Source organism: Typopeltis vanoorti, chromosome 5, assembly GCF_054136105.1.
Source record: "Typopeltis vanoorti isolate ZY-2024b chromosome 5, IOZ_Tvanoo_1.0, whole genome shotgun sequence".
NCBI lineage: Eukaryota > Metazoa > Arthropoda > Arachnida > Uropygi > Thelyphonidae > Typopeltis > Typopeltis vanoorti.
In genome coordinates, this window is record NC_143553.1 from 38,071,935 (window position 1) to 38,099,912 (window position 27,978).

Consider the following 27,978-nt stretch of genomic DNA (forward strand, 5'->3'; position numbering starts at 1 on the left):
AAATGATAGGAAACAGAATAGATTTAATACTCATAATTCAAATATGCAGCGAAAGAAAAAATTAAATTTTGGTAAAATGAACCATAATGCAAGAAAATTTAGAAATCTCAAGACACATGTTTCAGATGATGTACAATGTAGGAATAATGATAATCAAATTAACTCTAACATTGATGAAAAGTATAGTGGAATTTCATAGGTTGATAAATATAGGATTAAATAAGAAAAGGGAAGTTAAAGATACCTCAAATTTAGTTAGTAAGGATAAGGAATCCCAGAAACTTGTAGAATCTCAAAAACCTGTAGAAATTGATTCTGATAGTGATGATTCTGTAGATTTAGGACATAATTCAAGTAGTTTAATTGAAATATTTGAAAGGTACAAAAATGAAATTTGTAAGTATACTAATTTGGAAGAAGAAAATTCAGAATTATCTCTAGTGTCAGATGATTCTGAAACTAGTGATTCAGGAGGTATACATAATGATCAGCAAGAATCACGTTATATTTAAGATCTAGAAATAAATATTAAAAGGTTGTTTAGATATAGGTTAAATATAAAAAATTTTAAAAAAAAAATTTTTTTTCACAGAAAAATGAAACTGATGTAAAAATAATCATATTAAAAATTCTGAATATTTTTACGTATTAATTATGCTTGTTAGTTTTTGTTTTCATACACGCAGTGTATGCACTTGTGTTGTGCTCGTTATGAAAATGTTATATTAGAAGTAACATGTAAAAAACAAAAAAAATTGATATACTTACTAAACTGATTATTTGTGTTACTTATAAGAAAGTTTGTTGTATTTTAAATATAAATCTGAATATCAATATAAATTTGAATTTTGTGTTTGTGAAAGACTTTCTTTTAGCGCTGATGGATACAGCGAGTCAGCCATTTTATTGCAATGCGTAGTTTCTGACTTTTGTGAAGTGCATATGCTCCCGGAGAGAACTTGATGTGTGATTGACAGCTGACAAGGAAAGCGTTGCATATCCAAGTAACGGTTGTAAACAAGAGAGCGTTCGGAAGTTTTTAGAACACTGGCCGGTAAATATTCAAGTTGGAAGGAACTTGATTTTTTTGTGTGTGTGTGTGGCAGTCGAAAGAAATTTTATACTGTATTCCGAAAAAGGAATAGTGGAAATAATAGGTTTCAAAGAGGAATAAGTAATGAATAAAAGGAAATCTTGAAACTGTAAGTTTTGAGAACAATGGCCGAGGAATATTCAAGTTGGAAGGAACTTGATTTTTTGTGTGCGGCAGTCAAAGGAAATTTCATATTGTATTCCGAAAAAGGAATAGTGAAAATAATAGGTTTCAAGAAGGAATAAGTAAAGAAATAAAGGGAAATCTTGAAACTGTAAGTTTTTATAAACTGGCCGAGATATATTCAAGTTGGGAGGAACTTGATTTTTTTGTGCGGCAGTCAGAAGGAAATTTGATAATGTATTCCGAAAAGGGAATAGTGAAAATAATAGGTTTCAAGCAGGAATAAGTAAAGAATAAAAAGGAAATCTTGAAACTGTAAGTTTTTATAAATTGGCCGGTAAATATTCAAGTTGGAAGGAACTTGATTTTTTTGTGTGTGGCAGTCGGAAGAAATTTTATAGTGTATTCCGAAAAAGGAATAGTGGAAATAATAGGTTTCAAGGAGGAATAAGTAATGAATAAAAGGGAATCTTGAAACTGTAAGTTTTTTTAAGTGGAAAAAGTTAAGACTGTCATTTAGTATTGTGAATGAAAGAAGAACTTGTTGCTTACATTCTAAAGTGAATGTTTTTCTTAGAGAAAATATTGATAAGGAAGTTCTATAAGTATTAAGGATGCCTGAAAGTGAATGTTTAGAAAATATATTGATTAAGAAGATTTATAGCCTGATCTGATGAGTATTGCTACTAAAAGGAAACAAGATTTAGTCAAGAAGACTTTTATGTGTGTTACATTGATTGTTGAAAAGGATCCTGAGAATGAAGTACAGAGCCGTATAACTTCTGAAAAAGAGCCTTAACAGAAAGAGAAAAAGACTATGAACATTTTTTTGTGATTGTGAAAGAAAAAGTGTTTAGTCTTAAGAGTAAGTTTATATTTTTAAATAAGGCCTTGGATCCATATAATCTGTAGTTATAGTTATGTATTATTGCTAGAAGTGTATATATATTGTTTTAGTTTTATTAAATGTGTTTATTTTGTACTTGGTTTTGAGTCAATGATTAGTTGGATTCTGAAAGAGAGAGAGTTAAAGTCATTGCACCAATCGGAGTGAACTTTTGTGCAATACAATAACATATAGGGACACTCGGAGTCAAAATAAAAATAATTGTTAGTAAAAGAGATTTATATAATAAATCACCTCGTAAGTATATAGTATAATTATTAACAAAGGCACAGCCGGTAGATTAAATAGTTAATAATATATATATAAAAAAAAAGAGGGAATATAATATAAAATAGTATAAAAAAAATTAACATGTTCAAAAACTTAAATATCTTGCAAATCTTGGATCCATATAATCTGTAGTTATAGTTATGTATTATTGCTAGAAGTGTATATATATTGTTTTAGTTTTATTAAATGTGTTTATTTTGTACTTGGTTTTGAGTCAATGATTAGTTGGATTCTGAAAGAGAGAGAGTTAAAGTCATTGCACCAATCGGAGTGAACTTTTGTGCAATACAATAACATATAGGGACACTCGGAGTCAAAATAAAAATAATTGTTAGTAAAAGAGATTTATATAATAAATCACCTCGTAAGTATATAGTATAATTATTAACAAAGGCACAGCCGGTAGATTAAATAGTTAATAATATATATATAAAAAAAAAGAGGGAATATAATATAAAATAGTATAAAAAAAATTAACATGTTCAAAAACTTAAATATCTTGCAAATGAATATTTTTGTTGTTGCTATTTAAATAACAATGTCAATGTACATACCGTTTCAGGTGAAACTGTCTTGAGATCATGATGTTTTCCCTTAACTACTGGCAAAATGTAGCCCTTTATAATATAATAATTAAAAGAAAAAAAAAATTACCTACTGAATAGAATAGATTCCTGATAATTTTTTTTCTCACTCTTACATGTAAATATGCATACATAAATCATTCTATAAAATTAAAATCTATATTTATATTGCAGTAAATTTGATGGCATTCATCTTCCTATGGTTTCTAATTTGTTTTAAAAATATACATTTCATTTTCAAGATGCGCAAGAATGCTAAAGGAAAGTTCCTAAATGAATAAGTGGCTGTTTAACTATTCAATGACTGCTGACACAGTGCAGAGCAACCTTTGTTATGGCAAAGAAATGAAGTTTTACAGAAACAGACATTTTTAAATTATGGAGAAGCAAGATCATCCCTTGCAGTACATTCTTCTAAGACTAAGATTTTGAAATGATATAGTTTTAATGCTAAAAGAATGTTAAAGCAAAGCATCAGATATGATGGCAAAAAGAATACAGAAGCAATCTACTCAAGCAGTGTTACTACTTCTGCAGCATTGAATAAAAGCATGTTCATTCATATAAACAATTAAGAGCAACAATGTTGGAACTCTCATTATTGTAAAAGAATTCCAGAATAATAAACATCACTGATAACCACGGAATTGCATTGCCGATTTTATTCCTGTGTCAGTTCCAGACGATCGCGAGGAAATACCCTCCAAAAAATTAAAAGACACAACATGACAGATGAATTACTGATAGAAGATGCTAAAGAAGCCTGTGACAAAATAATTAGTGAAATTAGTGACAGATTCAGCAGCTTTGAAATATTTAAATCATTTTTATTGTAGACCCTAAAAATTTCAATTGGCAACATTTTCCTAGGGAACACATAATAAACACATTAAAAGAACTTATCCAATGCTAAGTGACGACAAGTGTTTTAGTGACATTTGTTTCCACAGCTGATGCCGAACGTTGTTTTAGCACTCTAAAATGTATTAAAATACTTTTAAGAAATTTGACAGGCCAAGATCGGTTGAATGTTCTAGCCATATTATCTATTCATAAGGATTATTTACAAGAAATTCAACAGTTTAATCATAAAGTAATTGAAAAATTTGCTCATATAATAAAGATTATATGAGCAAATAGATAAAGAAAATTTGCTCATAACAAAGAACAGCAGAATATTTATATAAATAAATAATAATTGTGTGAATATAGGTAAATGAAAATGATAAAATCCATATGCTACGCAAAAAGTTTTGTGTATCTGACTAGAAATACTGATGGGTCCCCTTCTTTGATACAGAAATAACTTTTTTAAGGTATATCTTTCTTAATTTTTTAAAAATATTTTTGTCTTAACCTGCATTTTATATATTTTTTGGATTTATCAGTAGTTTTTATTTAATTGGTTATTATTTTTGTGTCTTGTCTGTATCTTTATTTTTTTCAGTGTCTGTCTTTATTGAAAACCTATTATGTTTTGATCATGTCACTATATGTATAGTACATAATATGTACTACATATTATGTTTACTTTGTAAAAAATAAAATTTATGGGTTCTATTAGTCAATCTTAATTAAATAATTTTAACTTTTTAAAAATTTATTTTCTCTGAAGTTTCGACATTGATTTACAAAATAAATAATAGAAATAACTTTTTTTTTTTTAACACTTGAAAAATGAAAACTCGAAAATATTTTGCAGGGCAACCAGCTGGAGTTGAACCAGCGTCTTTGGAGCTATGCCCGCAACTGCAAATCTTTTGAGTTTTCGTGTTATTAATACATTGAGCCTGTATATGTTACACCCTAAAAATTTTAAAAAATTAATAGCTCAATGCATCAGTGGATTCTGACTAAACATTATTGTAATAGAAATAATAACTATAAATCAATAATAGAATCCACTATATAAATATAAAAAAATCGAGTTGTTTTTGGCCCCTGGCCCCACCAGCCGCCACTGTGTATATTTGTGTATTGGTGTGTGCGTGCAAGTGGGGGAGGGGGGGAGAAATGCCAGCTTTTTGCTAATCTCCACTTGATGCACAGCTATCTGTTTCAGACAACTGTGCATCAAAATATGTTCTGCAGTCATCTAGAAGGTCATCAAAATTCACCTAAAAGATGTCAATATTTACTAAGGTCCTCAAACAGAAATAACCATCATTTTCTGACCAGCAACATGGTATGCTGAGCAAATGTCAGCAATACCAACATAAAACCAATATTTTCATGTAAGCATGCATAAAATGAACAGATATCATATAACTGAATTAACATATTCATTATAAAATACTCACTTTTGAAAAATCTCCAATAAGGTCAGGATCTTGGCTTGCTGTTATACATATAAATAAATAAATAAAAAACGAATAAGTTGTTTACACACACAAAAACAAACAACAATACTTTATCATTAATGGATCACTATTCAACCATTTAACAGACAGTAAAGACAAATAAATCAATTCTTTTGTGTTTCAAGATCCTGGTAAATAACGATGCTTGAAATAATGCTTGGAATAAAAAAAAATAAAAAATAAATAAATAAAATCTTCGTAAAGGTTTTACCTTTACCAAGGTTTTATCTTTATCTGCTAGGACTCAAATAAGAAAGCTCTCTTGAAGATTTATTCTTAAAACGTGCTTAATCCAATGTATTTATAATACTATTGCTAAAAATACATTTGAGAATAGAATCATAAAAAGGGAATTCACAAAGGTTTTAAGAATAACTAGTGATCCAGCTGGAGAAACAAAGTTATTCTGAGAAAGAAAAATCTTTTCTCTCCAAAGAAAGCTTTAAAATCAATGTGCAAAGAAACCAATAAGTATGGTATATTTCAGAAGCATTATAAGCAATCTCAATGGAACTACTCTGCCATGTATATCTGTAGGAATCTGAAGAAATAGTATATGGCAGGTGGAAATTAAATTCAGATATCATTTATATTTTTAAAATCTCCTTTAACACTTTCCTTGACTAATAGAAGGCAATGTAATTCTAGCTGCTTATTTCAAATACAGCTGAATTTTGCAGCAGATAATATTTCATTACTTAGATGTAATATACTAATTAATAGAATAAACATAAGATTCAAATTTTTTTTATTAGCTTGTAGAAATATTAGATGTATTCAAAATTGTATTGTACTCAACTATTAATTAGAAGAATGTGGTAATAAAGAAAATAAGTGCATTAATAATACTATTTATATTAAAACAAAACCGAGAAAATAAGAACAGTATAAGAAAACAGATAACTAAATTTAATGGACTAAATCTCTTGCTATTAGTGTATGAAATTTATATATTTTTTTTTTTATTAGATTATATAGTCCAGCAGATTAACCTGCATTCATTATAACCATTTTTGCAAAAAACAATTTTTGGGAAAATGAAATCTGTAGTTTATTTACATGACATGGTTAGAAGCTCATACTCATTTTATTCCAGCTCCTCCCAAGTTATTTTGCAAATATTTGTATGAAATTTGTGTCTTTTGTTGTTTGTGTCATTGCTAAGAAATCTTTCTCACTTAATTTCTCCGAACTCCAATCTACCCACAACTCAATGAAAATGTCACACGGAATCAGCAAATCAAAATGTCTCATTTTCACCAGGTGAATAATTACTAACTTATTCCAATGCATTGAACATTTTAGATGACCTCTCCAGAATCAAAGACCTTGATTACTGCACAACAGGTCAAAATGATACAAGCGAGTTTTATAAATGCTTAGAGCTAACGTACAATATAACTGTAAATTAACCATTCTGAATCTTTCAATCACTTCACAATAGCCTTTTAAGGTCAAATTCATATTTTTGAAATCACCATGTAAAATCCTTCAAAATGATATATCCAATGTTCTAACACAAAACATTTCCCTTAGTGTGACAATAGGACATGCAGGAATTGATGCAATATCATAGTAATAAATAATCTGTCTTTTTATACGTTTCATACAAATGCAAGGTTTTGCTAGAAAGAAGGGGCATTGTCAAATAATTATATAAATCAAGTGGATATTAAATCCAGCATTATTTCAAAGCCAAATGTAGAAGCTATGAAAGTTTCGTTGACCAAAGAGATTACGGGAATACACTCACCAGCATTCACGAGTTGGCCTAGCACGGAACATACAGAAGACATGAATGCTTGCCCAAGCGTCCACACACACACACACACACACATGCCCTTTATTGGTCACTTTTGATAAGGTTTCACTAGCGTGACAACTGTTTTGAACTGGTTGGTTCTCTTCAGAGACCACGCAGAAACCTTAAGAGAGCAAAAACTCTCTTTCAGTACCAAGGAACATGAAGTCTCGGAGAGGTGTATTTTTCGTAAGTGAACTTTCGGTCGGTGCATAAAGTATATACTAAAATAAAGAGCAAAAAGGCTTCATTTCAGCATTGTTGCATCCAGCATTATTTCAAAGCTGAATGTACAGAAATTATGAAATTTTCATTTTGTTTTGTCAAATAATAATTGGAAACAATTCTGAAAATATTCTTTTTCCATCTCAACTGTATGGCATTATTAAATTAGCAATAGACTCATCAATCTATATTTCAATGATTGCTACACATTTCTATCTAATGGCATTAATTCCAAAAAAATCTAAAAAATACTTAATCCTTCACCCAAACCTTGACCTCTTCAGAAAGATAATAATGACAGGACACTCCACTTTGCATCCAATGCTGGATACAACATTGATCGGATTGCTGAAATGATGCTTTTTTGCTCTTTATTTTAGCATATACTTTATGCACCGACCGAGAGTTCACTATATCCAGGATGTCTCCTGGTTCTTGGTATGTATAGAGTTCACTTGTTCCTCCAAGTTGCATAATATGGACCAACTGGAAGATCACCCATCATCCACGTGGAAGAACATAAAAAATGTATCTGTAATGACTACAGTCAGGTTTATTGGACTGTGTCTTGGACACTTCATACAGAATCAATTGGGAAGAAACTACTGTTTCATTGCATCAAGTAGAGAAAAGTTTTTATATTTTTATTAAGTCTGTGTTCTGAGATTGCCAATTGATCTACTAAGTTTCACAATGTGCACATTGCAATTATATATTGTATTCCCTGATGACATAACAAGGTTATGTGTTAAATGTTTAACACATAACCTTGGTGCTTTTAAACAAAGAAAGAGAAATGCAAATAAATATCAGTGGAAAACACCTGTTCTCGACCTCCACCATAGATTGCAACGCTATCAGCAATTTTTTTTTTCTAAGCTGGTACATCTGTCATAAGCATCCATGTAAAATTGCAAGTCATTCTATCAAGTAGTTTGTTTTATACAGCTGTCTGAAGCAAAGGTGATGGCTGTATCCCTTGAAATGGATAAAATTGAGTATTGTGCGGTTATAAAATTCATTGTAAAAGAAGGTTTAAGGCAAAATTCATTCGAAGTTCATAAAAGTTTATGGGCAATCTTCTCTTTCGTTTTTGACAATTAAGAAGTGGGCTGCTGAGTTTAAACGTGGCTGTACCAGCCTTGAAGATGATCCATGTGAAGGACATCCAAAAATGTGTAACAACACCAGAAATCATTGATCAAGTGCATGATATGGTATTGGGTGAAAGGCAAGTCAAAGTGCATGAAATTGCCGAGACTATAGGCATTTCAAAAAGAACCTATACGATATATTGTATGAAGGTTTTGACCTTTATTGAGGTCTCATCAGTGGCAGCCAGGCCAAGAGGTAGTGATACTAAGGTGGAAGTAATGGAGAAGTCATATTTCCATATACCAGTTGCCAAAAGTTGTCACACTTTACTATTAAAATTCTCTGGATTAGAGATAAGTTGATGGATGTTTTTTACCTTGGCTATGCTACCAATTATATATTTGGTTTAATCCTTTATCCATGTGTAAGCAAACAAAGTCTGCACCTTAAGTATTTTCAGGACTGGGACAACTTGTGGCAAAGGTGGCATAACTTCTCATCACTTGCATTAGTATCCCAACTTTCACCTTAGTATCACCACTTCTGGGTCTGGTTCCCACCGATGAGACCTCAATAAAGGTCGAAACCGGTCTGGGTAGTGACCCTTCCCTTAATGTATTTGCACATTCCTTGCACATCCCCTTAATATGCATGTGCAAAGAATCATCTGTGCAAAGCACATCCACAAGGAGATGTGCTTTGCATTATGGGATACTAAGGCAAGCGATGAGAAGTATACCACCTTTGCCAGGAGTTGCCCCAGTCCTGAAAATACTTCAGGCACACACTTTGTTTGCTTACACTTGGATAAAGGATTAAACCAAATATATAATTGGTAGCATAGCCAAGTGAAAAAACTTCCATCAAGAATAAAAAACTTTGCCTATCATGGAAGTCGAGCCTCCAGCCTGTTGGTTGGAGAGAGAATATGCTAACCACTTGGTCAACAAGGCCACTGATAATGATGCCGGTGTTGAATTCTACCAATGTCACATTCAAACTTGTTGCAGTAGCCGACTTCATGCTATTCACTCTAGTTCCCTGACAAAAACAATAGTCCAGTCCCCATTGTTTTTGTCAGGGAACTAAAGCTGTTTTTGTAAACACGCCCCAATCGGCATGACTTTTCATCTTCTTGTACAATAAACATCTTTTGGTTAAAACCAATGCAGAATAGATTTTGTTTGGCTAAAATCTAAACTACCAGTCCCTTCTCATTCGTTCAGTACTGAAATTGGTACATACTAATGTAGTGCACTACAACAAGATAAGGACTGGACATTACATGTAAATCAGACATCCTGGTCAGTTACCCACATTCCCTAAAAGACTTGTGTAGGTTTCCCTCCTCAGTTATTCAGCTTTGACACTTAAGTAACCCTTTACTGTCAATCAGTTAGTGTAAAATAACTTTTTAGTTGGTTGCTTATACTATCTTCACATTTTATTAAACTTGAATACTTCGAAGTGAAAACAGAACATGGGTTCCCTATAGCAAGTAGTAAGTTTCAAATCGGTTTTTCATTATATTCTTCTTATTATTCAACCACAGCCTGAGACTGCATCAATACACAACTGTACTGCTTTACAAAACACAAGAAATACTTAATATTTCAATGAACCTAATCTGTTGAATGCTATGATGCACCATACAATCAACAGATCATGAGCTACCAACAGCCTCACTGCAACGGGAGAACAAGCAAAATGAAGAATGGCATACACAAACTGATTACTCGTTCATTTTGTAGATAAGCTACTTCACCTGGAGAATCATTAAAAACATAGCCACATTAATTGGGATTGGTTCATTATTCTCTTCACATATGTGAGTGAAGAGACATTGTTTTTATTAACCTGGCGTTAGTAAGGTGGGGCATCACAGACCCCAAAGATATAGAAAGATATAACTGTGACACCGCCACCTTACTAACGCTGGGTTAAATCCAGTGTTGATGAACCTAACTGAACTATAGTGAATCACGTTGTGATTCATGTTTTATACAGAAGGAAGCCATATCTGTGAAAAAATGACTTAATGACTTGAATAATCCAACAAAGGCTTACTCTTCCTTTGAAACATTTTTCTTTAAAGAAATATTTTTCACGCTAGACTCACAAGTGGAGAAAATTGACTTCTTATCTCCCTTCCAAGATCTTAAATAGCACTTAGTTTGAACATGATTAAATTTTTTATTATAGTCTATGTATTTACCTTTCTGCACTTCTCCACTTAAGTTCTTGTTGTTTTTATCATAGGGAGAATTTTGATTGCTACACTTATGTGATATTGTCCTTTCAGGGTAGAAGTTCTGTTCTCTGTCACTAACTTTTATCCTCAGTTGTCTATCATTTTGGTAATTTGTTTCTTTTGTCCTAGTTCTGTTATATAGACTAGTCACCCTGGCACAATTTACCTGAACTGTTAATTGTTCCTTATTGATAACTTCAGGTTCAGGTTTGGCTATTAGTTGTTGAGAATTTCCATCAGTATTACATTTTGATTTTGGTAGATATGGCATAACAGACGTGTATTACTATCCTCCATAGTTGGTTCAGTTACAGATAGCGCCACTTTATTTGGGGCAAATCCTTTCTCAGGTACATGAACCCTTTCTCTCTGCCTCCTTGTTCTATTATGCATATAATTGCCATTTGTTCTGACACTTATTTTCCTGCCCATTAGGCATACTTCCCTTTTAAAAAAATCACAGGAGAACTGATATCTTTCTAAGAAATTTGTTCCTAAGATAATATGGGAGCTCAAATTGGAAGTAGTGGGAACAACAAGTAAGTCTTGCCACACATACAGTCCAAATTCTGGTAGGTATATTCTTGCTCGAAGTTTCTCATATGCCACAGAAGTTGAATCTGAGAGAGAAGTAATCCTGCCGACTGCGCCATTTGTCGTGACGTTCTCTTTTTCCAATGTTCGAATCCTTGACAGCTACAAGGCATTCTTCTAGTGAGGTTATCTTCTTCTTGTAGGCTGTCTCCCTCAGTTCTTGCCTAACACCTTGTCTAAATTGTTGATAAACTGCCCAATCCAAATGAGGTTTGTCTTCAATGGATACATTTAAACTTTCAGAGAGAGTTAGTAGCCGAATGTAGAAATCACCAACACATTCTTTGTCCTTCTGTATAATCCTCTGTAGTTTCCACAAATTTGGTCCAACACTCCTCCGTTTACAAAATTGAGATAGTAAGACTTCTTTAAACTTCTTGTACTCAAATGTTTCTTTAAGTATAGGAGATGAAAAAAAAATATGTCTTAGCTTTACCAACTAGTTTGTTTCTAAGTAATATCAACAACTGAAAATCTGTCCAACCTGCTGTTTCTCTGAGTTTCTCAATATAAGTAAAAAAGGATAACAAACACATCATCATAGTCTTCTCCTGAAAATTGGGGAACTACCTGTTGGGGATTCACACTTCTAAAAAATTCACTGTCTTCCATCTCTGAATTTGAAGTAATAGCCATAGTGATAAATAAAGTATTAATTTAATTAATATAATCCTTTAATTTAAAAAGAAAAAAAAAACTTTGTCTTTGCCTGATTTCAGATTACAACCAGTTCATTGTGATTTATTTAGTTTACTTTCTAAATTTTCAGGGAGTAATTCCACAATTATTACCAAGCTAAATTCAATCTCTTAATTTACAGCAGTTAAATTACTTTCTATCAATTAAATCACATCCTGTCGACTGCGCCATTTGTTGTGACGTTCTATTTTCATGTTGTGTTCTAATCCGCCATCTTGTTACAAGTCACTTGCATAAAAAAAAAACAACTAATTGTAAATTGATCACCAATCCAAGGGTAGAGAAATTTCTATTATACTGCACCACTCTATCCTTAGATTAGTCTATATAAAACAGCAGGATCAATTCATAGTTAGTTAGCAGTCTCCTCATTCATTCTGGCCGAGGTATTTTATTTTCCACTTCGGATTCCCGCAAGATTCGAATTTTTATGACCGGTGCAATAAAAAGAAATCCAGCAAAATATGAGCCAGTTAATAAACATCTTTTTTTATAATTTAGTTGTTTGATGTTGTAATACTGTATTAAAAAAAGTTATAAATAGCACCCAACAATAATAGTACAAAAATAGAACTGTTCTTAATGTGCCCTTCAGGACTACAATGAGTTTAAGGGAATGTTTCATTACTGTTGCTGATTCCAGAAGTAACCAATAAGACAGCATTCCATCCCATCATCTGTGAAACCATGATTGGATGGAATGCTGTGCAAAGACTAACAGACCATGTAGTCAATGGTCTGTTAGTCTTTGCCAGCTATGATAATGTAGAATGAGTCATCTGCCCCTCAAAAAAGTAAATGTTAATAGTTCTTCCTATTTCTACAGTAGGTTGAAGGTACAACACTTAAACACCACATGGATGTGTCAAAGAATAGAGAATATCCTTCAGAGAATGGATAAGGTCTGCTTGTTTGACATATACTTTAAAAGTTGTGCAAAGATTATACTTATCTTTAGTACGCTGAGTTTAGTAGTAACAGCTATGTCGTTAGGAGATGAAGTCCTGTCTGCATGTCTTAATGTAGAGTACTATTTGGCTGGGCACCATTATTCATGTATACTGCAAGTCTTTCAAATGGTTCACCATCCTTCTCCACATATAAAAAGGCAACACACACACACACACACACACACACACAATGGAAAATAGTTAAATAATGATCTAGCTCAATAACACAGCATGCTAAAAACTGACAAATCAGGAACAAGGCTATTCGTTTAATTAAACTGGCTCTTGCCAGTGAACATTATGATTTTGCAATTGATGCTATATAATATACCCAGTGGATTTTTAATTCTAGCCCAACTTAAAGATCCATGTCATAAACCAGATTGAATACTGTTGTGTATACTCTTAACTGGGTGCTGTGAGTAATTTCTATTAAATTTATTTGACTACCACCTTACTATACCACCTTTGTTCATCCAAATATCTATTTCCACATTTAATTTCTTTTCTCTAAAAATTGTGTCTGAATAAATAAACATTTCTTTAAGCCTATTGTCAGTTTACATTTTTATTGATGATTTCATACCAAATTTGTTACATCAGTTATTCAATATAGTCCCAAAGCTTATAGGGGATTTTGATATATCATTTAATACCACTTTCCTTCATATTGTGATCACCTCTTGCATCAATGCTGAGAAGGCTAAAACTGAATGTCCCGAATTATTGAACTGCCTGCAAAGTTAAGGCACAGCCATATAACTAATATCATGTATAATTTTTTTGTTGTTGTAATTTTTTAAGCATTCTTTCACAGGACACATCACTATAATTTTAATCTACCCTTGTGTTTTTGGCAATGATTCACATATATTCATAAAGGCCATAATGGAGCAAATACAACACACAGCTTATTTCAGATGCTTTTTCCCAAAAAAGATTTTGTATATCTCCAAATGTATTCTACAATATGGTAACTTATAATCCTCTTTTATGATCTTCTATGGTTAAAAATATCTTTACCTAAACTCAAAAAGTTAAAGAGGTAGTCATAGACAAGAAGGTATATCAAAAGTTCACAGCAAATAAGCTGACATGTGCTTTCAGAAAATACAAAGAAAAAATGGACAGAGTGAAGTAAAAGTAGCTAAATGAAAGTTATGATCAGTCTTTGGTAAGAATATAAAAGAAAATTAACAGAAAAGTGAAAGTATTCTGAAGTCTATTGAAAAAGCTTAGAAATGAAAAAAGCAGTACTGCAAAAGCAACCAGATATGAATAAAGATGACAAATAGAGAAGATGAAGGTATTTCAGATGTCTGGAGCAAATTTTTATGTGATTCCCATCCACAGAAGTCTGTAATATCTATAGCATATTAGTATCCTGGACGGACTAAATGAAACAAGAAATGACAGAACAACTGCAGAATGTGTTCAAAGGAATGCAATCAGATACTTGAGATAGAAAAAGCCATCAAAAACATAAAATTCCACAGAGGCAACTGGAATATTAATATTCAACCAAAAATATAATTTAGCAGCTGCACCGAATAATTCAGAAGGCTATACTAGGTCAAATTCTGGATAATTGGAGCAGAGCTCTCACAGAACTCATCTATGAAAAAGGATAAGCAATTTTTCTACTGAGTGTTCCAGTAAGATTTATACAAACTACAAAGGAGGTTACGAAAAAATGAAACCTAGGAATAACAAGTTGGATTCAAGCAGATTGTCATGATGAGATATTTAGGCAAACTTGAACAGTTGACAAACCAGGGAATACACCAAGGATTTCTAAGATCTAATAAAGGCATATGACAAAATGTCAAAAATAAGGCTCTTCTACAAACTGCAGTTATTACAATGGTTTATGTTAATTATTAGCAAGCCATCAGAATTGAAGGAGGTATAGAAAGATGGTTCAATGTAAAATTATGTGAGTCATAGGTAAACATAAGAAATAAATAAAACCATACCAACAATTTCAATAACTTTTAAGACTGAGAAGCAATAAAATTATTTTCAGCTTTAACCGAATTAAATCCTATTTGGATTAATGCCTCAAAAACTTCACTTATCTCTCTAAGTTTTGCATCTCTAACTCTTCTAATTTTTGTTCAGTCTTAATATATTGAAGACACAAACTCCACAACGTCTCCTGCCAGGGTTCCTTTTATAGTCCCCAACAGCCGAATGCTTAACAATGCTCGATAATCTTCTCAACATTGTGCATACTCGAAAATGCAACAGAGCAATTTTTGCTCTGGTCCACTATTGGGCCATGCCATTACTGCCTTCAGCACTGGACTTGTAACAACAAAGTAATTTCTTCATAGTGCAGAAAGCTTTATAGTTTTGTTATGGTCCATTTTACAATCTTTTATGCAATAAGGTAAATTCCTTTAATCACTTTCACAATGCAAATTACAGCAGCAACTTTCACTTCTCTCCTTTATTAAATACTTTGTAAACATTTGTCTAGATAAGAAATAACACAACATACAAAACTTTTGACAGCTCATACAAAATTGTAATTGTGCTCTAATATCTAAATAAATAAATTTATTTTATATCTAAGCAACACTTCAGGAACAAAAAAATAAAAAAATAAAATAAACATGTCAAAACACCTTACAGACTCCCTCAAAAATTTTGTAATATACATATAGAACAAATGACAATCATCAGATGCATGGGAACAGTTCATTGTGTGTGTGTGTGGGGGGGGGGGGGGCATTGGTTTGGATGGATAAAAACTAGATTTATTTTGATAGAGGTCTGTTTTTATAGCTTTGAGATGGTAAGAGATTGACAAAAGAAGGAATGTGAGAGAGTAGTTCATTCCAGTGACAAACTAATTTAATGCTGAACATTTGATATGACAAACAACACCACTTCAATATGATTACAATAATTTTAAAAAACTGAATAATTAATATAAATACAGAGAAATCACTTACATTTTTGCACAGCTCTCATGATAATTTCTGTTTCTGAAAAACACCTCTGTAAAGGAGATCTCTTGTACACTGACACCTATGTAAATATATGACACTAAAAATTAGGTATTTTATTTCAGCTAATCACCAATCAACAATTAAGCTCTGTGAGCTTTATTTTATGACATTTATTATGAATATCAAGAGATAATTAAGACATACCGATCTGCCTTTAGCCTTTGTCATTATGTTACATTGGGAAAATCACATGCTGGACCTCCCCCCCCTTTCCAAAGAAACTTGGCATTACTGATACTGGTTTTGAGATAATAAGCCCAGAAACCTGAGAATATAGCAGTAGGTACTGTATTCATGTTTTGGAGATCTGGACAAGCATATAATGTGCTAACAGAAACACTACAGTTATGGTTAAGTGGGACATTATACAGAGCAATATATACATTATGTCCTTCAGTTGTAAGCCAGATGTTGGAACCAAAGGATGAAAAATACGAACCCTTCTAAGACAAGGGTGAATACTGAATTCTAATTTCACTGTTATTCGTCATCTATATGAACCACATCGTGAATGAAAGTGATGGTAATCTGATATTTAACTCATATCTCTCCATCTAATGCAGATATAAATCTCCAGTACTTTAAAACTAAACAATGGGTTTATATATGCTGAATGAAATTGAGCATGTGTGCGCGCACGCACACACACTTAACAGAAATCAAGTGTTAGGCACAATTTTCAACAATGATGGCAAATTAAATATAGAAATAGATAACAGAATCAATAAGATGGTATTGTGGAGAGCCAACTAAATGAATTTATGTTCAACAAGAAGGGAAATTAGAAAAGATACTAAACTAGGCATATACAGGAACACCTTCAAATCAACTTTAACCTAAGAAACTGAGAGCTGGATTCAAACCAGGACTGCAATAAGTCCATAGACAATCGGTGAGCAAGCAAATGGCGACAGCAATGGTGGAAATAGTTTACATGAAAAAATTATGAAGGAAATTGTATCATAAGCATCCAATAATGTGTGGGAAGAAATAACCAAGGGTGGTTAAGGTCGTTTAAACAGAATAAAAGATGAAAAGTTTATTTAAATAATGTTTGATATCCGGATAACAGAAGGAAGACCAATATCTACGTGGATCATATACCTTCAGAGATGAAAACAGAAAACCCAACAAATAACTTGATGAATTTAGAAATGAATCAGGCAGTTATTTGCAAGAAAACTGTTGAAATTAAATTTTTTTCAGAACATGTCTGATGGTGGGAGAACTAGGGGCCATCCTTGGAAATGAGTACGAATGCAGTTAGTAAGGGTATGAGAACTAGGTTTTTTTTGCCTGGAGAGTGGTGAGTGAGTGGAATAGTCTGTTGTGGGTGCCATGACAATGAGTTCAAAGCAAAGTATGACAGATACTGTGCAAGCGTTGGATAGTGCTTGGCATGATGATTAGGGCCTCCCTCGATGAGTTTAAGGACTCCATGGAGTAGCCCATAATAACAATAATTTCTGTTATCTGATAAAAAAATTATCCAGAATGACTCTATCATACCAGTTTTGCTAATTCTGTTGTCTAATTTACATATTTAGTTCACCATCTTCACTAAAAATTGTACTCAATACCTGAAATATTTTACATGTTCTAAAGGTTTTTCATTCAGACTGCTGCTGCTGTTTTTCGTATATTGCCTATCACAGATTTTGTCTCTGCTGATTTTCATAACAAGTTTGCTAAGCAATTATTTAATTTTAGTTAAGGAATTCTACAGACTTCTGTGTATATAACATTTTCAGCATAAAGTAAAGGGATGAGATTAACATCTCCAATTTTGATATCATGTTTAATGCCACTTTCATTAATAATGTAATCCATACAGATGATGAATATCAGTAGAGATAACGTACATCCTTGTCTCACACCTGATATAGCATCAAACCATTTCTTGCATCTCCTTCAATGCTAAGTGCTGACTTATAAATATGTCAACATGTATTGCAGTACCTTCAACAATTTTTGTTTTGGCACCTTTTAATATGCCTTTTCCTGACCAACAAAACTTAAAATATATATGGCAAATCTTGAATTAAAATTCTGATTGTGAATCCAGCTTGTTCTTCTGCAAGTTTAACTGTCCACAATTTTTTTTCTTTGCCTCTTCTTAAACATGCTTCCACAAATGTTACCTGAACACACAATAAGGAAATTGCTCTAATTCTCACATACAGTTTTATTTCTCTTTTTATAAAGAGTTCTACTCTAATAATCCAGAATGCAAGCAGCTATTTCTGATTGAAATCATTACTTCAACTGCCTTTTCTCATTTCAGGTTTTGAATGGTTTTTTTTTTTTTTTTTTTTAAATCTGTAATATATAATCTGACTACATCCCTACTTAATATATTCTACTACTGTCATTTATCAATATTTCAAAGTAATTAGTCTTGACATCTATGATACGTTCATCTTATTGTTTGTCACCTTTATCATCTGATTGCTTCTGCAGTACTCTTTCCTTCATTTTTTTCTTTTTCAGCAGTCTCCAGAACATTGTCACCATCCTGATATTTATCTTCTATACACTTACCAAAATCTTCCAATTACTTTTGTTTACATTTACATAATAATTTGCTTTTTCAGCTAGATTCAAAACATTGGATTTACTTGGTAGGAACCTTTAATGTATTTTCTTCTTTTCCAGGAATGCCTCTAACTTCCTCAGTCCACTCCACCAATGGAGTCTGATTTTTTCTTTCCCTGTGGTCAACTTCACCACACGCCTCTCTGGATGAATGAATGTTTTCTTCAGTATTCTAATTCTCCAGGATTAGCTGTTGTTTTCAAACTTTTTTTTTCTTGAATAATGTGTATATCTGAATTCACCCCTGAAAGCTGCTCAACTCTTTTCACAAGTTTTTCTTTTCAATATAATATTCAATTTTATCCTGTTCAAAACTAAATGATGACTCCCTGTTTCAAATCCTCTGTCAGCATTTAAACTCTTGTACCCCATACCAGCATGAAGATATTGATATCGATAATAACTTAGTCAATAAGACTTCTTATTACTCGCATCTTCTCTCCTTGTGAACTCATGCTTATCTTTACATTGGATAATGGTGTTAGTAATGACTAATCCACGTTCTTAACACAAATCCAGCAAGTATTTATTGTTATCATTAGCTTTGCTATTTTCTTCATATTTTCCCCATTACATTCCTGTATATCTGGTATTCATTTCCTACTCTGCAGTTTCACACAAGGATCTACTTTTGGTTAATATCAGCTGCATTCTCCAATGATTTGAAAAATTCCTCCATTTCTTCATTGGCAACCCCCTTCTGTGAGACCATAGGCAAAAATAAAAGTAAGGAATTGGACAATAAGACTTATGTCTGTCTACATCACTACGTCATACTGTGTACCATTCACGAAGTTTGTCTTAATGTTTATAGCTCCTTTCTTTCTGTGATTGCCTGAATGTAACATCTTGTATTTGTTAACCTTCAATTATGTCAACATAGTTCCTAATTTTGCTAGCTCAATTGCCATCTCTTACTTTGGACAAACAGGATATACTATGAAAAAAAAATCCACCGCTACAGGAACATCACTTATATCTCAAAAAACACGAGATTAGTCAGGTCTAGCACAGCATGGATGTGGCCCTGACCACAGAATCGTCTGGTTTAGTACGCATCAACTACCATTTTAAATTGGATCACTTGTTCAAAGACAGCACTAAAGCACTATTACATCATCTGAACTTAAACAGTTATGAATGTTTTTCTTCACAAAAAATACTTGTTTATTTTGTCAACTACTTGCAACCAATTATATCTTATACTAGTTTCATTCTTTTCTTCCAATATGAATATGAACCTTAAAATATGAAATCCAATCAATTCAGAATGAAATATTTAATTTCATAAAATGTTATTGCTATGTCACAACTGCCATTAAAAACTCAATTCTGAAAATAACAAAAGCACCACAGCAAACAATACACTGAGTAATCATTACTTCTGCCACACTGATATGCATAGGACAAAATTCACCACCCATGGCTAGCTAGCATCTATTCATGCAGCTTACCTTCTCACCATACCCTCATATCCCCCCTTTTACACATATTTACAAACATATTACAATAATGATAGGTTCAACCTACTTAAGTTAGAGAATCCTCATGGATAAATTTTAATTATTAAAGACAATTATTATTCTTATCAACCACCTCAGTTCTATACTGTACTACAATGAATGCATACATATTAATGGGTATTTCCAAGGATTTTTTTTTTTTAAAGATCAGGTAGACATTAATTCAAATCACATAGTTGAAGTCCTCTATGGGGTGTTTTTTCCTTGGTTACCATTTTAGGTTATCCTAAAAAAAGCAGCACAGAATTACATAATGCACTTTTTTTTGGATTTCACATTTCAATTAAAGCAATAAATACAAAATAAACAAAAAAAGACACAAAATGAAAGCATAATGAAATAATATATTAATTTTATAAATACATTACCTGTGTGCCAACAGAATGTGGCAAACTCCTTTTACGTTTCACTCCATTATCAAACTCTTGAGGTGGAGCAGTCCTTTTGATAGCTGTTTTTTGCAAAACTAGAGGGCTCGTACTAGTTTTAGAAAAATTAGAATTATCTTGCTCTTCATCTGGCAGTGATATGATCTTGGTAAGACACAGAGAAGAGGTTATGAAGCAATTAGTTCTCTCTGCTAAGTTGCACCTAGTCTAAGAAATGCAAGGATGTAGATAGAGGGGAAAAAAAAAAAAATTGGGAGCACAATTTTATCTATGATGATATTGTATTTATTAAGATTTCAAAATTTTAGAGGATTTAACTGATTATTAATTCTATATATAAAAATTATATCAAATAAAAATTGATTTAACAAGTAAAACAATAGCGTTTATGTACCTTCTTAAGAGTCATAGATGGGGCCAAGTTCTGAAAGAGTGGAAGGAAGGCAAAATTGTTCTATTTCATAAGGGAGGGGATGAAGCAAGCTTTAAATTATATGCCAATCTGTGTGTGTGGAGTTGTAGTTCGTGTAAGCGAGAAGTAGATAAGAACCAAGATTTGAATACAGGTTGCCAAAACAGAAGTATGAGAATCTTCTTTGATGGACAGTATGGGTTCAATAAAGAAAGATCATGTTTTAGCAATTTATTGACTTATTATAACAAGGCTACTTATGATAGATATCATATGACAAGCTGGCAATTAAACTGGGTTGGGTTGGATAGTAGATTATGAGGGTTATTTGAAAAGTTTGGTAAAAAAAAATAAGTTAAACACATTTTCTTTTGAAAAAAAAATCACCTTTATTTCTCAACATAGTCTCCATCGAGGTCTACACATTTGGTCCAGCGAATTTCCAATTTTTTTCATCCCATCTAAAAAGTAGGATTTGTCAAATTATGCAAAATAGCCATCGACAGCCATGATGACATCTTCGTACTAAGAAAAATTTTTCCCGTCGATCCAAATTTTTAGGTTTGGGAACAAGAAGAAATCACGTGGGGCCAAGTCCGGAGAATACAGTAGATGTGGAACCAATTTGAACCGCAATTCGCGCAATTTTGCCATTACAACGGCCAATGCATTGTCTTATGAAAGAGCACTTTTTTGTGTGCCAATCTTGGCCGCTTTTTCTTCAGTTCTTCTTTTAAACAGTCCAACAACGCTGCATAATAGACTACTCTTATTGTCTTACCCTTTTCCAAATAGTCTATCACGATAATTCCTTGAGAATCCCAAAAAAACAGTGGCCATCACTTTCCCAGCTGACAAAACGGTCTTCGCTTTTTTTTTTTGGTGCTCTTTCAACGGGCATTGTCCACTGTTTTGACTACTGCTTGGACTCAGGTGTGTAGTGGTGGATCCAAGATTCATCTACAGTCACGAATTAAAGCAAAAAATCCTGCAAATTGTGATTAAACATTGACAAACACTGCATTGAAATGTCTTTTCGGATGCGTTTTTGATCAACAATCATAGCATCCATCGCCCACACAGCTTTTTCATGTGCAATTTTTCGTGCAGGATATTATACACCCGTTCAGTGAGATGCCTACACTCTCACACAATTTCACTTGGCAGTCTTAACTGAACGGGTGTATAATACCAATACCATGGATTTTGACAATCATTTCCTTTGTAATGACCTCAGTCAGGTGTCTGGAGCGTGCTTCATTTTTGATGGACTTATCACGTTTAAATTCATTTATCCAAAAATGAATAGTCTTTAATGCTGGTGCAGAGTTCCCATGAACTGCACCTAACTCGACTTTGATCTGCGTGGCCGTCCACTTCTTCAAATAATTGTTTTATCACAGCACGAAACTCATTTTTCTCCATTTTTATGAAAAATGCGAACACGGTCATTTTAAATGTTTGCCAAACGAGAACTACGCATCGCAAGTGGCTAAAATTTTGCCAGGGACCATGATAAAGATGATACATGCCGATACAGCTATGAATGAACGAATTGTGTCGCCATCTATCAGAAATTTACCAAACTTTTATAACAACCCTTTTAGTGTGTTGGGTTGTGGATTGTTGTCCAATTGGTATAATCAGCAAGTTGTGTGTGGAGGGAAAGAGTGATATTCCATGAGAGAAATGCATGTAAACTGTATGCTAATTATATCAAGGAAGGTGTGATATAGTGATATAGTTGTTTGCAGATGATGTAAATTTGGGGTGAACTATGACGAGTGGAGCACATGCTTTACAAGAGGACTTGAAAAGACTGGCTGAATGACAAGTTGCCAATTCAATGTTGTAAAGCATAAGGTTTTAATTTGTCAAACACACATGAAATGTAGAGTATGCAACTGATAGGGATATCTTCAATAGAGAGATCAAACAGATAGATAGATGAAGATGGATATCAAATATTGTATTCATGATTAGATGAAAGAGGTGATGCAATTATAAAAATAAATGAAAAAAGTAAAGTAAAAAAAAAAAAAAAAAAAAAAATAGACAAGTAAAAGCTTTCAAAACTTGAAGACCATAAGTAATTGGATAATAATGGATATGGTGTGATAGTGGACAAGTACCTAAAACATACATACTAGTAAAATAGTGACGGGAGCACACTGGAGAATTATGGTGCTGCAGGGGACACTTTCACGTGGAAATAAGGATATGGTTCCACTGTATAAGGCCTTGTCACCTGGTTTTCAAAAGGATGAAGATACATGAAGAGGATCCAAAGATGATTGTCTAAAGTAGTTTCTGGTCTCTAGAATGTTGAATATGAAGACAGATCGAGGGAATTCAACTGAGAGGAGGATGTGCATGAGAAGGAGGGCAAGTGTGTGGGTAGGGAAAGAGTAGTGTTTTTTGTATGGAGAGTGGTCAGTGATTGGAATGTACTTAAGGCATTCACCATCTCCATCACCTAGTATGATGAGTTGTGTGACAATGGGATCTCCCATGAGTCTTTGGACTCATTGTGGGAGTTCTGATAATATTCATGACAAACATTTATTTAGACTTAGCCAACATACATATACAAGCTAAATCTCCTAAGTCAATTTTCCTTGAAGCAAAATGACAGTTCTTAAAAATTAATAACCCAGGAGAATAAAAACACTGCTACTGTCATAATGAATCACACACAAAAGAAAAATAACATTTTAAAAGTTCAAAATCATTAAAAGAACGATCCCACTAACACACAACAGAGGGGTTTGCAAATTACTTTGAAAAAATAAAACTTTGGGATCCAAAGAAATCACTAGGAAGCTGACCCTTAATATGCAGAAACACCAGACATAATACAGGACGTTGTTTTTCAAGTAATAGATAGCATTATGTTGTCCTTACAAACTTCTAAACAGAAAATTAGTTACATCAGCTTGGCTCGCAATCCACTGTTTGCACTTGCCCATATCCTCAAAAATACAAAGAGGGAGCAACATAATACAATGTTGCTCTGATATCAAGTATCTACATAATAATACTTAATAACATCAAAACAAATGTAAAAATCTTAAAATATTAACACACAGGGACAAAGGCTACTTGCTTCAATGATGTGTTTTTTTCTGACCTCTATTACCTATGGCATACAGTTTTACACAATGATTAAAATTAAACAGCCTAAAGATGCTAAACTTATCCACTCTATACACCCAAAATTTTAACAAAAATTTTCCATCTCTTATATCTGGAGTACTTCATAATCTCTCTCTCTCACACACGCACAAAAAAAAAAAAAAATGTAATGAGTGTGTAGCAGACCATTCTTTGGGCACCCTTCCAAAAAGGGCTAGATCATTGAAAAAAAAAAAAAAAAAAAAGCACTTAACCAATTTCATTTAGTATGGGCACATGTGTGTTACTGACTTAGCACCACTCTAGCCAAGAAAGAAAGACCATTTTCTTTCTTTGCTAGAGTAGTGCTAAGTCAATTGAATGGGAACAGACTACTGCTATCTTGAGATCTAGATAGCACTCACTAGGACTTCAACTCTTGCATTTTCTATCAATGTTTCTTGTTACCTTGTGGGTACTTAAGGGTCAAAGCTGTATAACTGAGAGGAGACCTCTACATAGCCTTTAAAGGAATATGGAGAACAGACAGGGCTTCTGACCTAATGTCCAATCCTCACCTTCTCATGATGCACCCTGTTGGGTATCTACATGGATACGAAACGGACGAGGATGGGCGGGAATTTGGGATTTAGCTGACCAAATTGTATTCTCATTGACTTGAACCAAAATACAAATGTACAGTATAACATGACAAAATTTCGTGATGGCTAGGGCGTCGCTCGGATAAACAAGGATCTCGTTGTTTTCGCCAGGAAACCAGGCGAACAGCGAAAAGTCAGCTACTGGAACAAATCTGAAAACAAACCACAACTCAATATCACCAGAGTTAAAGGCCAGTACTATCAACACAAGAAGCCTGAATGGTAAAGAAATGGAGCCAGCTGAGGAATTAGATAAGTACCAGATCGACATAATAGGTTGACTTAAACAAAAAAGACAAAAACTGGTGAGATCTTTCTGAGCAATAAATACAAAATGTTATATTCAGAAGCACTAGCATTCAACACAAAATACGAGGCTAATCTTCTTGACTGGCAGGCAGTCACAAGTAGAGTGATGTGAGCAATTATGAGAATGGGGAACTGGACAATGAGATTTATTTGTGCATATGGTCCCACACAAGGTTCTACTAAGATAGAAGTGGAGGAATTTTTTGATGCTTTCGAAAAAGCAACTGACACAATGAAAAAGGAAAAGTTACTCCTTGTTGGGGATCTTAAATAGCAGAGTAGGAAATGATTGTAAGACATACAAAAATATTTTGGGAAAATTTGGAGAAAAGAGAAAAGCTAATAATAATGGCAAATACCTGTTGGATTTCTGCTCAGGACATGGACTGGTTATTACTAACACCATGTTCAAACATAAAAATGTGCACAAATTCATGTGGAGAGAAGAGGAAAGGAATAAGGAAAGTCTCATTGACTATGTTATTGTTGATAGTGATGTTTTCTCCCTTGTGCAGGACACCAGTGTACAGAGGATTTGAAATAGGAAGCGATCACTATTTAGTCTTGAGCAGGGTAAAATTTAATTTCATATTGAAAAGAATAACATGTAAGAAAGTTTTAAAGCGAATAAAAGTTGAAAAGCTCTCAGATGTGAACTCTAGACTAAAATACACAAAGATTATTGAAGAAAAAATGAAAGAATTTAAGAATAGGAACCAAACCTTGAAGATTCAATGGCAAGCCTTGAAGAAAACCCCGATTAATTCAGATAGAGAAGCATGTGGTGAGATTGTCTGCAAGGATAGAAAAATTAGAACTCCATGCTGGACACAGGAAGTTAAAGAGGCAGAGAAGGAAAACAATAAAGCATATCAAAAGTTCCTAGGAAATAAGTAAGCTTGTGCTCTTAGAGAATACAGAGACAAATGTAAGAAAGCTAAACACTGTAAAACTTGCTAAACAAAAGTCATGGGAGGATTTTGGCAAGAACATAGAAAATAAATATCAAGAAGGTACAAAATATTCTGGAGGTTGTTGAAGTAGCTTAGGAATGGAGGAAAGAATGCTGTAAAAGGAGTTAGAGATGATGAAGGTGACATGAAAACGGGAGAAAGAGATATCCTCGAAGTATGGAGTAATTACTTTGAAAAACTGCTAAATGAAACAAGCAGTGATGACAGCACAGTGGTAAAAAACACTGACCATGCATGCAGTCAGGAATACATATCCATACTTGAAGTAGAAATAACTATCAAAGGCTTGAAATGTGGAAAGGCAGCAGGAGTAGATGATATTCGACCAGAAATGCTGAAGTATGGTGGTATAAAAGTCTTACTGTGGCTGCACTGCATAGTTCAGAAGTCCTGGACAGAGGGATGAATTCCCGACGATTCAAGTATAGCTCTCATAGTACCCATATATAAAAAGAGAAATAAAACTGAGTGAGAATTACAGAGGTATTTCCCTACTGAGTATGCCTGGTAAGATTTATGCAAGTATACTTGAGAAACGGTTGAGAAGAATTGTGGAAGAAAAGCTTGGTGAAGAACAAGCTGGATTCAGGCCAAATAGAGGCTGTCAGGATCAGATCTTCACTTTATGACAAATAGCCGAAAAAAAGCATGGGAATTTAACAAAGATCTGTATTTAAGCTTAGTCGATCTAGAAAAGGCATATGACAAGGTGCCAAGGGAGAAGCTATTCAATATGCTAGTTATATGGTGTCAATGGGGCATTATATCAAGCAATCCTCAGTCTTTATTTGAGTTGTAAGTCAGCAGTTAGAATTGAAGAAAGTACAGGAAGATGGTTTAATGTTAAATCTGGTTTCACACAAGGATGTACATTATGAAGGAAAATGGTATTAAACATGATATCAGAATTGGAGATGTTAATGCTCTTTGCTTTATGCGGATGATGTTATACTTCTAAATAAATCTTCTAGAAGTCTGCAAGATTCCCTAACTAAATTGAATAACTGTTGTAATAGATATGGTATGAAGGTCAGCAATAAAAAGCCAAAGGCAATGAAAATAGGCAGAATCGTTGAAAATGTCAACTGTGTTGTGAATGGAGAACCTGTGGAACAAGTGAAACATTTCAGCTACTTAGGCATGATTTTTACTGAAGATGGTAAATTAAATATAGAAATAGACAACAGAATCAGCAAAGCTGGTATGGTGGGAAGTCAATTGAATAAATTCATATGGAATAAGAGAGAAATTAGTCGGAACACTAAATTAGCTGTATAGAAGACAGTGTTCAAACCAGTTTTAACTTATGGATTTGAGAGCTGGGTCAGAAGTAAAACACTTGACCAAACACTAGAGACCACAGATATGAGAGTCCTGAGAAAGAATATAGGCATGAACAGATGGCATCAATGGCAATATCATATTAAAAACGAGGATATTATGAAATAACTTGACATTGTCAACATCCAGGAATGCGTTAACAGAGTTAATCTTAGGTGGTATGTTCACTTAAACAGAATGGGCGAGGAAAGATTAGCAAAACAAGTGTTCTCTGCCAGGTTGGCAGGAAAACGACCCAGAGGAAGACCAAGATTGTAAAGATTTTTGTCACAAAGACTTGCGAATTCTCTTTAAACTGTGTACTGTGGTGAGGAGCCGCTGCCGTCGTGACAGAAGCAGACGACGCTTGGGACTTCATTAGCAAAGTTTCCGTTGTGTGTGGTATCCATTTTTTTTTAAATGTGCCCGAAGTGAAAGAATAAGTACAACATTAGTGTTTGAAAGCAAATTATAATGTGTTTGTAGTTTCAAGAATCTTGTAAAGCAAGTTTGTGTCAAGTTTTTCAGAAATAAATAACATCACTAAAGTTACATCAGTGAAATGCGTAAGAATGTGTTCTAAAAGTATACGTATAAGCGAGCATTCATTCTGCGAAATGATCAAGACTTTCACCAGCTTTACCACTCATCTCAAGTCCGAGTTCTACTAAGATATAGGTGGATTGATACGGTACAAAGTGCTTTAGCGAC

At 33.3% G+C, this 27,978-nt stretch overlaps 1 protein-coding gene across 3 annotated transcripts in view; it reads right to left on the minus strand.

Annotated features, from left to right (window-relative positions):
- Positions 1 to 27,978, minus strand: part of LOC150106324 (M-phase inducer phosphatase-like) — a 349,715-nt gene that overhangs the window by 75,713 nt on the left and 246,024 nt on the right. For 2 of the 3 annotated variants that reach the window (XM_090392361.1, XM_090392362.1), the window contains exons 10-13: positions 20,456 to 20,683; positions 15,913 to 15,988; positions 5,278 to 5,315; positions 2,948 to 3,010 (exon numbers count right to left, since the gene is read on the minus strand). In XM_090392361.1, coding sequence (XP_090248487.1) covers positions 2,948 to 3,010; positions 5,278 to 5,315; positions 15,913 to 15,988; positions 20,456 to 20,683 — 405 coding nt within the window. The remainder of the gene's footprint in view (positions 1 to 2,947; positions 3,011 to 5,277; positions 5,316 to 15,912; positions 15,989 to 20,455; positions 20,684 to 27,978) is intronic. The other variant, XM_090392364.1, reaches the window with a different exon arrangement.